General features: G+C 48.2%; 1 protein-coding gene across 2 annotated transcripts in view; it reads left to right on the top strand.

Annotated features, from left to right (window-relative positions):
* The window catches only part of GABBR2 (gamma-aminobutyric acid type B receptor subunit 2), a 413,665-nt gene that overhangs the window by 385,551 nt on the left and 14,481 nt on the right, over positions 1-13,633 (top strand). For both annotated transcript variants that reach the window (XM_024252745.3, XM_054520353.2), the window contains 2 exons: positions 7,274-7,384; positions 12,138-12,362. In XM_024252745.3, the coding sequence (XP_024108513.1) occupies positions 7,274-7,384; positions 12,138-12,362 (336 nt within the window). The remainder of the gene's footprint in view (positions 1-7,273; positions 7,385-12,137; positions 12,363-13,633) is intronic.

The following is a 13,633-nucleotide window of genomic DNA, read 5'->3' as shown; positions in this document are numbered from 1 at the left end:
ACCGCCCTGGCCAGCCCTGCACAGGACACACAGAAGCACATGATTGTCAAGGTCTGGTCCAGGGTCAGAAACACACAGAGGAGCCCTGTCAAGTCTGGCCTTGTGCTAAGTCATCACTCTGTGTCAGGTGTGCAGGTGACAAAGAGAATCTGCGTTCTTAACCAGACTGCTTCTAAGCTGAGAACCAAATGTTACCCTAACTGTTTAAAATCCTTTAAGGCCTTGCTGCCCAAAGGGTGACCCCTGGATCAGCTCCTCCCCTGGAACTGCTTAGAAATGCAGTATCCCAGGCCCCACCCAGGACTGTGCACCTGAATCTGCATTTTAACAAGCTCCCCAGGCAGTTTGTGCTCACATTATCGAGTGAGAAGCCACGCTGTCCTCTCGCTTATCACACTTCAGCCTCTCTGGCCACATGAGGGTTCCTAAAATATGCTGATGTCTTTGTATTTCAGGTTCTTTTCCCTTGCCATGCCCTCTACCATGTGTGCTCTTCCCCTAGCTTTTCACATGGCTGGCATTTCTCATCCGCCAGGTCTCAGACTAAATGTCACCAATGCAGAGTAGCCATCCCAGGCTACCTGATCTGAAACAACTTCCCCCATTAGCACCCCTCCAAGTGCCCGTAGTTTCCTTTAGGAATATTTATCACCGCTTGTATTCATAGCTGTACTGTGTGGTTTGTTGAATGCCTGTGTTTGTGGAACAGTCCCCGTTCCACTGGAATGTACCCTCCAAGAAGGCAAGCACCATGTTGGTCTCATTCATCCTGTACCCCCACACCAACATGGTGCATGACACACAGCAGGCATGTGACAAATCCTCATGGAGTCGATTTCGAATGAATGAATGTAGGACAAATACAGTCATGAAATGTAGGACAGATAGAGTCATCTCCCAATGACTCAGACTCCCATTAACTACACTGTAAATCAACCCATGGGCTCCCTTCACAAATGGGAAACTGAGGTCTAGAAAAGGGCAGGGATTTGCCCAAGATCACCCAGCAAGTCTGTAGCAGGACCAAGGCTTTTGACCTTTCAGGCCTCAACACCTCCACTTATGCTCCAACTCCCTGCCTGTCAGTTTGTGCAGCCGGACAGAGCGGGATATTTGCAGGGGGCACTGACCTACATTGTGAGTAATTGCATTATGCAGAGGGACTCTCGGGCCAGCTGCTCTCCTTTTGCCGCACAGATGGGAGAGGCTTTCCCGGGCAGCTTCTGCGTGCCTCCTGCTGAGCAGCAGCCTGACCAGAAGTCAGGTGTGAGCACTTCCATCTTCTGGCCGTCCCAAACCAGTGTGGCCTCACTGCTGGACACGGTGCCCTGCTAGGCAGGAAAGAGCATTTTATCGGCCTGAGTTCAGCTCACGGCACCAAAGCGCAGCCTTCACCCTAAAGCTCTGGGGGCTTCAGGGGAAGCCACTATTGAATGTTTAACAATAAAGTTCTTCCTTCCTTAAATAAGCACTTTGCAGTTTATAGATCCCACATCTATCTCCTCCGATTTGACACAATGATGCATGTGAGAGGAGGGCACATCAGGGAAGGCTCATGGTGAAGGAGAAAGGAGTGCTGGTTTGAGAGTCACACACACCTGGGTTTAATCTCAGCCCCAAGACTTACTAGCTGGAGGTCTTGGGCAAGTTACTTCACCTCTCTGTGACTCTGTGTGTTTCCTCACCTGTGAAATAAGTATAACACCTTGTTGGATTTTTATGACTTCAACAAGATGACGGGTGTAGAGTTCCCAACCCAGCAATGAGCACATCATTGTCACTCATGATAAGGCAGCTGTTGGTGTCCTTATGGCTGATGTTATCAGGTGAAGTCAGCCCTGAGGCTGCCTCTCAGGGGAACTGTCCTGGTCTTACTGGAATGGGAGAGCCATGAGGACAGGGCTCTTTTCTATCCAGGTTATTGCTGCATGCCCAGAACAGTATCTGGCAAATGGTAGTGCTTAACAGTTATTCACTGAACGAATGAATGAATGGATGAATGATTTCTTAGGCAATTGCCAAAGAGAGCAACAAGAAAGAAAAATAAAGAAAAAAAGTGGCCGGGTGCAGCGGCTCATGTCTGTAATCCCGGCACCTTGGGAGGCTGAGGCAGGCGGATCATCTGAGGTCGGGAGTTCGAGACCAGTCTAACCAGCATGGAGAAACCCCGTCTCTACTAAAAATACAAAAATTAGCTGGGCGTGGTGGCGCGCGCCTGTAATCCCAGCTATTCGGGAGCCTGAGGCAGGAGAATCGCTTGAACCCAGGAGGCAGAGGTTGCAGTGAGCTGAGATTGCACCATTGCACTCCAGCCTGGGCAACAAGAGTGAAACTCCGTCTCGGAAAAAAAAGCCAGTTGAAAATTTTGCAGGCCAGCTATCCAGAGCAAGAAAAACATTCTTAGGGCAGTGCAAATACTGTCCTGTACAGAAGAGAAGAGGCTGAGGCCTGGACTTAGGCCCTGACCCTGATGTCTGCAGGGGTCAGTGCCCTGTGCTCGCTGGCCCTGGCCTGCATGGACAGTCCACACTGGGAACAGGCCGAGTGCAGTGCCCAAGTATAGCCTGAGTACTTCCCCAACAGCTGCTCCAGAAGTGGGGGAGTCCCCTATGGTGCTTGGAAATCTGGCCTCATGTAAGGCCAGTGGGTGCCTTCCAGAGTAGCACAAGATGCTGCTGATAGCTTCACCGTTTCCAGCCCCACCGATCTATGGTAGTTGGTAGTTCTGTGTCCCCAGCAGAGGATAATCCACCAACCACCAGGCTGGACCCTTCACGTGGCTCTTTGGTGCCCTCTAGTGGTGCCTTGGTGCACAATGACAAGGAAGCACTGGGGGTTGGGGGGTGGGTAGCCCACCTGCCCCTGCAGGTTGCATGCTCAGGTGCATCTCTCCCCATGTGTGGCTGCACAGACCACTGTGAACTCCAGGCCCAGGTAGAATCTGGATGGATTAGACAACGCGTACAGCTTGTACAGTCTGCTTTGTGGTTCAGTGCAGGAGTCACTTGATTTTCTTCCAGATGCCCATCCCCAGCCTCACAGGAACAGGAACATCATCACTCCCAAAACTATCCCAACCCCTGCCACTGTGACAGGGAGATGGGGCTGCATGAGGACGACATTAATGACCAGAAGATTTTTGCAGTTTATTTCTGGATCAGTGCCTGGGTATGGGGAAGGTGGGTGTGGGAGCAGCTCGGCCACCCCAGGGCCACTGACTTCCATGAACTCCCAGTGGGCCCATCATGTTTGCTACCCTCCTGACAGGACTGTGCTTAAGGCTGCTGAGATGGGTGCGGAACTGAAAGACCAAAGATAAGAATTCAGATTTCAGGATTCAAGGAGGTCAGAGCGGTGAAGGTGGGGTTGGGGGGAAGGGGAGCAGCTAAGAGAAAGGTAAAGGTAGCCAGGCTGGAATGTCAGCAGCACAGGGGGAAAGACTGGGCTAGCAGCACTTCTGTGAAAACTACCTGATGGGTCTTGGTCCAACCTGAAGGAACACATGAACCACTGGTGGAAGATTATATAGAAAGCCAAGGAGATCCAGAGAAAGAGGTCAAGCTGACTTGCTCAGCACTGCCTGGAGTGCTGAGCTCCATTCTAAGCCTGTAGGAGTGGTAAATCTGTAGAGCAGTGGTAAACCCCAGCAGGTTGACTGACAAGGTGGCCTACTGGAGGAAGGCACAGTGGTGTGTCCCCTCTCTGGAGATCTTCCTTCCTGTGGAAGGTGTGCAGACTCAAAGAGAGAGCTTGGAATTATTCTGGGGAACCCCAGGGGAGAGATGAGCCCCAGTGAGTAGAGGTCCAGGAGGAGAAGGCTGTGGCTCCGTGAAAGCACCGTGTACTACTTCACCAGGAGCAGGAGGGAGGGGCTCCCTGCCACTGCAGTGTGTAAGCCAGACAAGCCTTGTCAGTTTCCTGTGAAGAGCACTTCATCCCATTGAGCAATGCTGTATGACACAACTAATTTTCTCCACACTGAGAATCTAAGATTCCATCATAAATTACTGCTGTTCATTGTAGAGGAAAAGACAGGATCGCCGTTAATGGGTTTGCCATTCATGCATAACTGGAATGGGTCCGTGCTACTGCATTCTGATGTCAGCTTGATTGTCACACATTGGAGAAACCCAGATTCTGCCACTAAGTCAGTTGACCTTGGGACCAAGCCAGTTCTGTCACCTTAATTAAACCATGAAAGGATGTCAGGAAACCCCCACTGCCCTTAATAAAATGCAGCCCAGCTCCTGGGTGGGTAGCAGTGGAGGGGAAATCTCTACTCCTGGCCACTCTGACTTTAGTTTCTGGAGATCACCTCCCTCCAGGGTGTTTCTCACTGCAGAGCCTTCAGGAAACCACATTATCCCCTCTAGCACTCCAGCCCAAATGTGGACTCAATGCACATGGACCCAAAGAGGTTGAGCTAGGGCTTTCTGTGGCTTGGGACAGCAAAAGGCAGATCAAACCTGAGAGAACACACAGCAGGCTGATCTGGTCAAAAAATGGCCTGAACCCCCAGGTCCCACCCCTCCTAGCTCCTCCTGCTTCCATGTGGGAGCACCATCTTTCCCCCCAGCTCACAGAAGCCCAGGTCATTGCCTGCTTCAAAGGTCACACCTGGAGAGCAAGACCAAAAAAAGTTTCCAAACCCCACCTGTCTAAGACCTGCCTTCTACCCCTGGGTCCCATCAAAGTACCCCTTCTTCCTAGTGACTGACCCTGGCGATGCCCATGCCTTACCTTCAGGAGTGTGGCTTTACCCTGGGCCTCAACAGCACAACTCCATCAGAATATAACATCCTGAACACAGTTATTTGGTGATATACTCTCAGTGGCAAACAGATTGCAGAGGAATCTTCAACTTTACTTAGTAAGTTTGTGCTTGACAGTTGTATGGATGTATCAATTTTGCAACTATTTAGTGTCTAATATAGGACTGAACAAATGAGTAAATATTTTGATGTTGTTTGAAGGCAGGGATTCCACTGTTGGAGAAGAGTGATGAAAATATGGAAAGGGGAAGGCAAGCAAGAACTGGGCAGTGTTGGATCTTATCTAAGACAGACAGACAGATAGACATTTATTTTAAAAAGAGCTTAGAAGTAGTGACAACTTAGGAACAGTGAGACAATCAAGTGCCTACATCTTGGTTTCTAAACACCATTCTCCACTAAAAAGAACAAGGACTCCTTGGAGAAATGGTTGATTGCAAGGCTGGGAGCAAGAAAAGTTCAAGGGGTGCTAGAATCATTGTGCCAAGAAGAAAGAAAGTGCTCAAAAAAATTATGGTGATGTGTGGAAAAAACATAGAAGGCAGCATGAAGTTGTTTTCCACTGGCCAAATCTGGAAAAATTTAAGCATCAACATGAATAAGATAGCAAAGGATTATAAGACATTGAATTAAAAAGGAACATACTAGGCCAGGCATGGTGGCTCACGCCTGTAATCCCAGCACTCTGGGAGGCCGAGACGGTCGGATCACCTGAGGTCGGCAGCTCGAGATCAGCCTGGCCAGCATGGTGAAACCCTATCTCTAATAAAAATACAAAAATTAGCCAGGCATGGTGGCGGGCGCCTATAATCCCAGCTACTCAGGAGGCTGAGACATGAGAATTGCTTGAACCCGGGAGGCAGAAGTTGCAGTGAGCGGAGATCACGACATTGCACTCCAGCCTGGGTGACAGAGACTCTGTCTCAAAAAAAAGGAACATACTGATATACATAAATAAATGGGAGGAAAGGAAAGCTCTTCTTTGCAGTAGAATGCCAAGTGTTTAAGTAGAATGGTAGAGTTAGAAAATCACCATTTTGCAGCTACCAAAGTAATAAATGACTCAGATAAGAATTATCAATGGTTGCTGAAACCACTGTGTGAACGTTTGTGGGGGAACAGGATACTTACACAGTCTCAAAGTAGCTCCCACAGATTATTTATTAATTACAAATGGGAAATGATACCTTTGAAATGGATGTCTGACAGACATCATATCAACCAACTGATCACAGGTAACAGCACAGAGTGCCAACGCATCCCCCTGATGTGATTCTTACTTATGTAGGATTCCTGCCAAGAATACATAAAACCTGAATATAAAACATTCAGGCTACTCCAAATTGAGGGACTTCTACAAAATAACTGAACTAGATTTTTCAGAAACAATGACATGAAAGACCAAAGTAGCTGAAGAATTGTTTGAGATTAAAGGAAACCAAAGACACATAAGTGCAATAATGATCCTGGATTGGATCCTGCATTGGAAAATCCACAGTTGCTTTAAAGGACATTATTAAGCCAATTGGCAAAATTTGAAAATGGATAGTATATTAGATAATACACTGTATCAGTGTTAAATTTTCTGAATTTAGTAAGTGTATGTGATTGTGCAGGGGAATCCCTTGTTCTTAGGAAATATATGCTAGGATATTCAGGGGTGAAGGGTCAGGATAGCTGCAATTTACTCTCGAATGGTTCAGAAAATAATAAGTGTACAGTAGATATTGTTTCATTCCCTGGGTGTCTTTTTGTCTTGTTGCCACCATCTGGCCAATTATCTCCCAGAGTTTCCCAATTCAAGTTCCTGCCAGAGAGAATGTGCTCAGGAAGGATCCTCTCCATCAACCCTCATTAGGCAGAGCACGTTGTAGGAGGAAACCTCATAGGTATCTGACAAGCCTCTGGATTGGCTGCCTGGGGTCAGGTGCCCATTCTTTGTCCAGTGAGCTCTGGCCAAGGATGAGTCATGTTGTACACAATCTGGCTGCCATCACTGCTCCAGCAATGGGGCTGTGGGCAAGAGAGTCTCCTCAGAAGGGTTTGGCAGGCCCCAGGCTTGGGCAGGCCGGTATATCCTATATCTCCAGTTGCACAGAGGTAACCCCAGAGATACCTGAAGACCTCCTGACCTAACTTTATACCTCATTCTCACAACAAATATTAGAGGTACTTGCATTGGGCCAGGTTTTGTGTTAGATCCTAGGGGCACAGAAGTGACCCAGTTCCTACCCTCAGGAGCTCTGACTCAAATTGGAGAGGCATGAATTATGCAGAGAACTGGAGTGCAGGGTTGAATTGCTACCAACAAACAGAAGGCAGTCAACGCTAGTTGAGGCCTGGGCTCCACACCTTAGGAACACAGAGATGGGGTCCAAAAGGCCCGCTGAACAGTGGCATTGGCTATGGCTCACAGGAGGGAAAAGGGCTCTCAGATAAGGACCCAGTTGCTGGAAGAGTGTCCCGTGCCATCCCTGAGTCTCTGTTTTCTCTTTGCACAGCCGGACCCAGCAGGACGGGATATCTCCATCCGCCCTCTCCTGGAGCACTGTGAGAACACCCATATGACCATCTGGCTTGGCATCGTCTATGCCTACAAGGGACTTCTCATGGTAGGTGCAGAGCAGGAGACAAAGTTGGGGGGGACACTTCTTTGTTGGGTCTCTGTCTCCCAGGGGCCTCCACCAGTGTAAAAATAAACAGAACCTCCATGACTAAGCAGTTACTCTCTGTGGACTCAGTGCCTGCCACGTGCTATCTCAGTTCCTGCAGCAACCCTATAAGATAGGTATAAATAACATCCTCATTTCACGGATGACACTGAGGCTTGGTGTCTTGCCCAAGGTCACCAGCTGGTAAGTGGCAGAGTCAAGATCTTAACCAGAGAGTAACCTAAAAACTTGTGGCTGTGCCTCACAGCTGTCACTGCACTTCTCCCAGGAAGAGCAGTCTGCCGGCATCCGTGCATGTTCATGTCCAGCATTTCAGCGGACCCTCTCAAGTCCATGGAGGTGGGCGGGATCATCCCCATTTAATAGATGAGGAGGGTAAGCCTCAGAGAGGGTAAATGATTTGCCAAAAGCTACCTAGTAACCTCCGAACTGCAAACCCAGCACTCTTTCCACTTTACTCACCTTTTAAAATCAAAGATCATGCTAGGTGCTGTGGCTCATGCTTGCAATGCCAGCACTTTGAGAGGCTGAGGTGGGTGGGCCACCTGAGGTCAGGAGTTCGAGACCAGCCTGACCAACATGGGGAAACCCCATCTCTACTAAAAATACAAAATTAGCTGGGCATGGTTGCGGGCGCCTGTAATCCCAATTACTTCGGAGGCTGAGACAGGAGAATCGCTTGAACCCAGGAGGCAGAGGTTGCAGTGAGCTGAGATCAGGCCATTGCACTCCAGCCTGGGCAACAAGAGCGAAACTCCGTCTCAAAAAAAAAAAAAAAAAAAAAATCAAAGATCACATACCAAGCCCACGTTGTGAAATTCCAACATTAGGAAGAACTTGAAAGGTCAGCTCCACCATATTTCAGCCCAGGTTGATCCTTGAATCTTCTCTCCTATATCCTATATAAACCATGCTTCCACATAAAGCCATCTAGTGACACAAAGCTGGTCACTGCACCCTCCTCAGATCTTCCCACAGGGAGGTTAAGTCACCATTCACCCCTGTGTGACCCCACTTAAGAGGCCAAAACTGAAGCCCTCTCCGAAAGTCAAATAAACTGGAATCTCTTGTGCTGCTCAAATGCATTCTTACCTGTTGCCGCATCAGAGAAGTGTTAGTGATTGATCCTGTGTCCTTTGAGATGTCATGCCAGAAGGGCATGTAAGAGGACCCTAGACAAAGATTTGTCCCCACTTCATACCAGTTGACACCTTTTTATGGTTTTCCATAGAAGTCTTTTGAGCTCCCATGCAAGCAACAGGACCACTGGGCTGCAATCTGAGCACAAGGTAATGACCCTGGGGGTGTCCACAGGAGGTACCCAATATAGAAATAGGAAATTGAGGACTGGCCAAAGGTCCTGGGTTTGGACAAGGACACACTCATAGTCATGAGAAACTTGGAAGAGCTCTCAGCAATGGGTGGCACAGACCTGAGGGCAGAACCATCAGCCCCAAGCAAAGTTGCTGGAAGGCAGACTCCATCTCCATGTAAAGATGGATTCTTGTAACAGGGAGCCCTGTCCATAGATGCCATGGAGCCCCTAAGAAGGACAAGCTCCCTGTCATGGGAAAGCATGTCGTGTCAATGACCTGCGTTTCCCCTGACCCTGGTTGAATAAATAGAGAGAATCTGGACTCTCTCCATGATCCTTCCATCCTTAATGTTCCTTGATTCTGAGACTCATTCCGTGAAATTAGATTATGATGAATCATACTGACATCTTTAAACTGGATTTATTTGTAATGTGTTGATCATTCATTACCTTCTCCCACCTACTTCCAAAGTGGTTGGAGATGAGAAATGACTATATGTCTTCCCGTGAAGCTAACAGCTTCAGCCAGCTCATGTCAACAAAAGCTATATTTGATAGCACAAATGCTTTACCATTTAGAATATGCAAGGAACTGTCCCCAGCATCCTGACCCTTAAGGTTTATGACTAAAATCCCACTGCCACCCCCCTACTCCTTCTATTTTAGAGCCACAGAATCTCAAGGCTGGGAGAAGCACCCACAGCCCTTTGGGTCCACCCCACTGTCAGATGTTTTGGCCCCAATCCCCAGCCCACCCTGAGCATCCCCCAAAGCATTCATTGACTAACTGCTTCTATACCTCCAGTGATGGGGCGCTCACCCTCTTCAAAGGAGCCTGTGCCATTCATGGATGATGTGTTAGTTTCCTTTGGCTGTCATAACAAATTACCACAAAATAGTGGCTTACAAAACAAACAGAAATATGTTCTTTCCTAGTTGTGGAGGCCAGAGGTCCAAAATCCAGACACTTGTGGTCCCTCTGAAGGCTCTGGGGGAGAATCCGTCCTTGCCTCTTCCGGCACCTGATGGGTTCCAGGCATGCCTTGGCTTATGACCGCATGACTCTAGTTTCTGCCTCCGTCTCCACGTGACCTTCTGTTCTTCTCCCCAAGGGTCTTCTTTGTGTGTCCCTTATAAGGACACTTATCATTGGATTTGGGGTCCTTCCAGATAATCCAGGATGATCTCATCTCAAGATCCTTCATTATATCTGCAAATACCCTTTTTCCAAATAAGGTCACATTCACAGCTTCCAGGAATTAAGATACGGACATATCTTCTAGAGTCACCATTCAACCCACAGATGGAGTGCTTTTCTAGAAAGTTCTTCCTAATCCTCAGCGGAAATGTTCCTCAGTGTAACTTGTGCCCATGAATCCTCATTCTACTTTTTGAGGTCCTAAGAACAAGTTACTTTGTGTTTCCTCCTGACACTCTTTAGAGATTTACAGCCAACCACCAGGTCCCCAGAGTAGCCCACATTTATTGTGGAAACCTTCACAGTGGCTTGGTGGCCCATTGGTAGCATGGCTGTTAGGATCTCTGCTCACTGCAACCTCCGCCTCCTGGGTTCAAGCGATTCACCTGCCTCAGCCTCCCAAGTAGCTGAAATTACAGGCATGCACCACCATGCCCAGCTAATTTTTATATTTTTAGTAGAGTTGGGGTTTCACCACATTGCCCAGGCTGGTCTCAAACTCGTGACCTCAGATAATCCACCCGCCTTGGCCTCCCAAAGTGCTGGGATTACAGGTGTGAGCCACCACGCCTAGCCTGGTTCCCCATTTTAAAAGGAATTTTTTAAAAGGAATAAATCAGGCTGTGAGATAACACATTTAGAGAAAGGATAAAGGACAAGGGAGAGGAAAACAATCATGGTTGTATAAAATAAGATCAATTTCAAATAGCTTTGAACTTAACCTTGGTACAGAACATTTCAGTCTACAGAGTGCTTTGACATCCATCCTCCCATTTCATCCACACACAAACCCTGTGACATAGATATTATTATTATTATTCCCAGTCCACAGACATTGAAAGTGAGGTCCTGAGAGGTGAAGTGACTTGCCCAGGTCACCCAGCCAACAGATGGCAGAGCAGATTCCATATCCCCCGGCCTGGTGTCCAGCCCTGCTTCTACCATACAGCGTTATGCTGCCATCAGATCTCTAAACACAGGTCCTCAGTGTGATGTTAAATGGTTCATGCAGCTGTCAGACGCCTGAAGCTGCCCTGCTGAAGCCAAAGGGAAGAGGGGCCTTTGTGAGAAGGCCTATTGGAGGGGCTGCACTAAAGCAGAGGTCCCTGTACCAGTCAGCCATCTTGGCTCTTCCTCCTGCCCACCACACCACCATTCTGCCCTACACCCACCTGCACTGTCCCTGAAGCCCGCCCTCCCCTTAGACCACCCATAAGGGTTAAACCCTCGACACCCTGCTTCAGATCATAGTTGGCCTCTACCCTGTCCATTTCTGTCGAGACATCTATTGGTTAGGAGGAGAGCTGCAAGTCACAGAAAAACCCAAAATAATAATGGTTGAAGAGACAAGAAATGTTCCTCTCAGGTAAACCTAGTCCAGAGGTAAGCAGTCTAGGGCTGGGGTAAGGCTCCCAGAATCTCAGCTCCTTGCATCTTGCAGCCCCCACATCATCATTACACAGGTTCCACATCATAGCCTTGTGATCTAAGACGGATGCTGAAGCTCCACCCATCACATTCCACTCCAGCTGTTAGGAAGGAGGAAAAGCAACACCTCTTCCCTTTAAAGACACTTCCCAGAACATGTGCACACCACTTCTATTTACAGGCATTGTACAGAAGCTAGCAATACGCCACGCCTAGCCTCTAGGGCAGCTGGAAAATGTAGTCTGTATTCTGGGTGTCTATGTGCACTTGGGGACAATTTAAGTCTCAGACACAAGGGATCTGGCTTAGTTTAATAGAAAAAAGACTGGAGTGAATTTCTAAAAACACAGCCCATTTTTGCTACCATATTGCTGTGTGGCCTTGGGCAGACCTCTTCACCCTTCTGGGCCTTAGTATTCCCTAGAGAGTGAGGGAGAAGGCTGAGATCTTATCTGAAGTTCCCTTCCACTGTAGCCTTGGGCAGGTCTGTGCATGAACCAGTCATAGGGATGCAGGAAAACTGGACAGCTGTCACATCCCCAGTCTGCATTTGCTCGGCAGGACAACTCAGCAGGGCCACAAGTGGAGACAGATGGTGACATCCAGAAGACCTGGCTGACAGCAAGGCCCCCAACCCTCCCTCCCTGCAGCCTACCTCCTGAGTAACCCTCCACTCCACAGCTTCTCAAAGCAGCGGGTGTGTGCCGCCCCTTGGTAACGATCATCTCTTCCCTTTCTGTTCACTATTTCAGTTGTTCGGTTGTTTCTTAGCTTGGGAGACCCGCAACGTCAGCATCCCTGCACTCAACGACAGCAAGTACATCGGGATGAGTGTCTACAACGTGGGGATCATGTGCATCATCGGGGCTGCGGTCTCCTTCCTGACCCGGGACCAGCCCAATGTGCAGTTCTGCATCGTGGCTCTGGTCATCATCTTCTGCAGCACCATCACCCTCTGCCTGGTATTCGTGCCGAAGGTACAGGCGCTGGCCCCACCACCTGGCCTCTGCCCTCCGACTCCAGCACAGGGGCATTGCTGGCTTTTCTCCATTCTCTAAAAGGTTTACCCATTCCTTTTTTTTTTTTAATGATGAAGACAATTCACATTATAGAAAATTCAGAAAATGCAGAGTAGTAAAGGCCAGGTTTTTCAGAAATCTCCCATAGTCCCACCACCCAAAAATAATCACTGGTGATGTTTTGTTGGGGTGTTCTTTACTGTTAATGTTTTTGATGTGTTTCCTTCCAGCCTTTTTCTTAATGGCTAGGAAATGATGCTTTTTTTTTTTTTTTTCCTCACTCTGCCACCCAGGCTGGAGTGCAGTGATGCGATCTCGGCTCACTGCAACCTCAACCTCCCAGAATCAAGCGATTCTCCTGCCTCAGCCTTCCAAGTAGCTGGGACTACAGGCTTGCACCACGACGCGCCTGGCTAATTTTTTAATTTTTTATGGAGACGGGGTCTCCCTATGTTGCCCAAGCTGGTCTTGGACTCCTGGGCTCAAGCGATCCTCCAGCCTTGGCCTCCCAAAGTGCTGAGATTACAGGCATGAGCTACCTCACCCAGCCTATGGTGATACTTTTTAAGATATGGCCATAACTATAGTACACATTTTGTTCTTTGCTTAATGTTTTGTCCTTTGTATTTTCCCACATTCATAACTGTCATTGAGAGAATTTCCTTAATTTGCTTGTCCACTTGATCTTATATTGGTGAGCACTGGATTTTAGAAATGAACATTTTTTCTGCATAACACAGTTTCCTTTTTTCCAATTATTCCTTTAATGTGGAGTCACAGTAGTAGTATTGTTGGGTCCAAAAAAATAACTGGTTTTAGTAGCCACTTATGTGTTCCATTTACTTGAAGGGCTGACCTTCAGGACCACCTTGAAGAGAAATTTTTCAAACATCATCCTACCTTGCAATGGGTGGGTGAGCCAGAGGCCTTTCTTCTTAGGAGCCCCTGCAGTAGGGTGATCTGTGTCGAGGGAAGCCTGACCTAAGTGAGTCTCAAAAGTAAAGGAAGGTGGCCAGGCATGGTGGCTCGTGCCTGGAATCCCAGCACTTTGGGAGACCAAGGCAGGAGGATCACTTGAGGCCAGGAGTTCAAGACCAGCCTGAGCAACATGGTGACACCCCATCTCTACTAAAAATACAAAAAAAAAAAAGCCAGGTGTGGTGGTATGCCCCTGTAGTCCCGGCTACTCGGGAGGCTGAAGTAGGAAGATCGCTTGAGCCTGGAGGAGC

The sequence above is a fragment of the Pongo abelii genome, chromosome 13 (genome assembly GCF_028885655.2).
Source record: "Pongo abelii isolate AG06213 chromosome 13, NHGRI_mPonAbe1-v2.0_pri, whole genome shotgun sequence".
NCBI classification, from domain to species: Eukaryota; Metazoa; Chordata; class Mammalia; order Primates; family Hominidae; genus Pongo; species Pongo abelii.
Note: the sequence above shows the minus strand (reverse complement) of the source record. Positions and strands in the feature narration are given on the sequence as shown.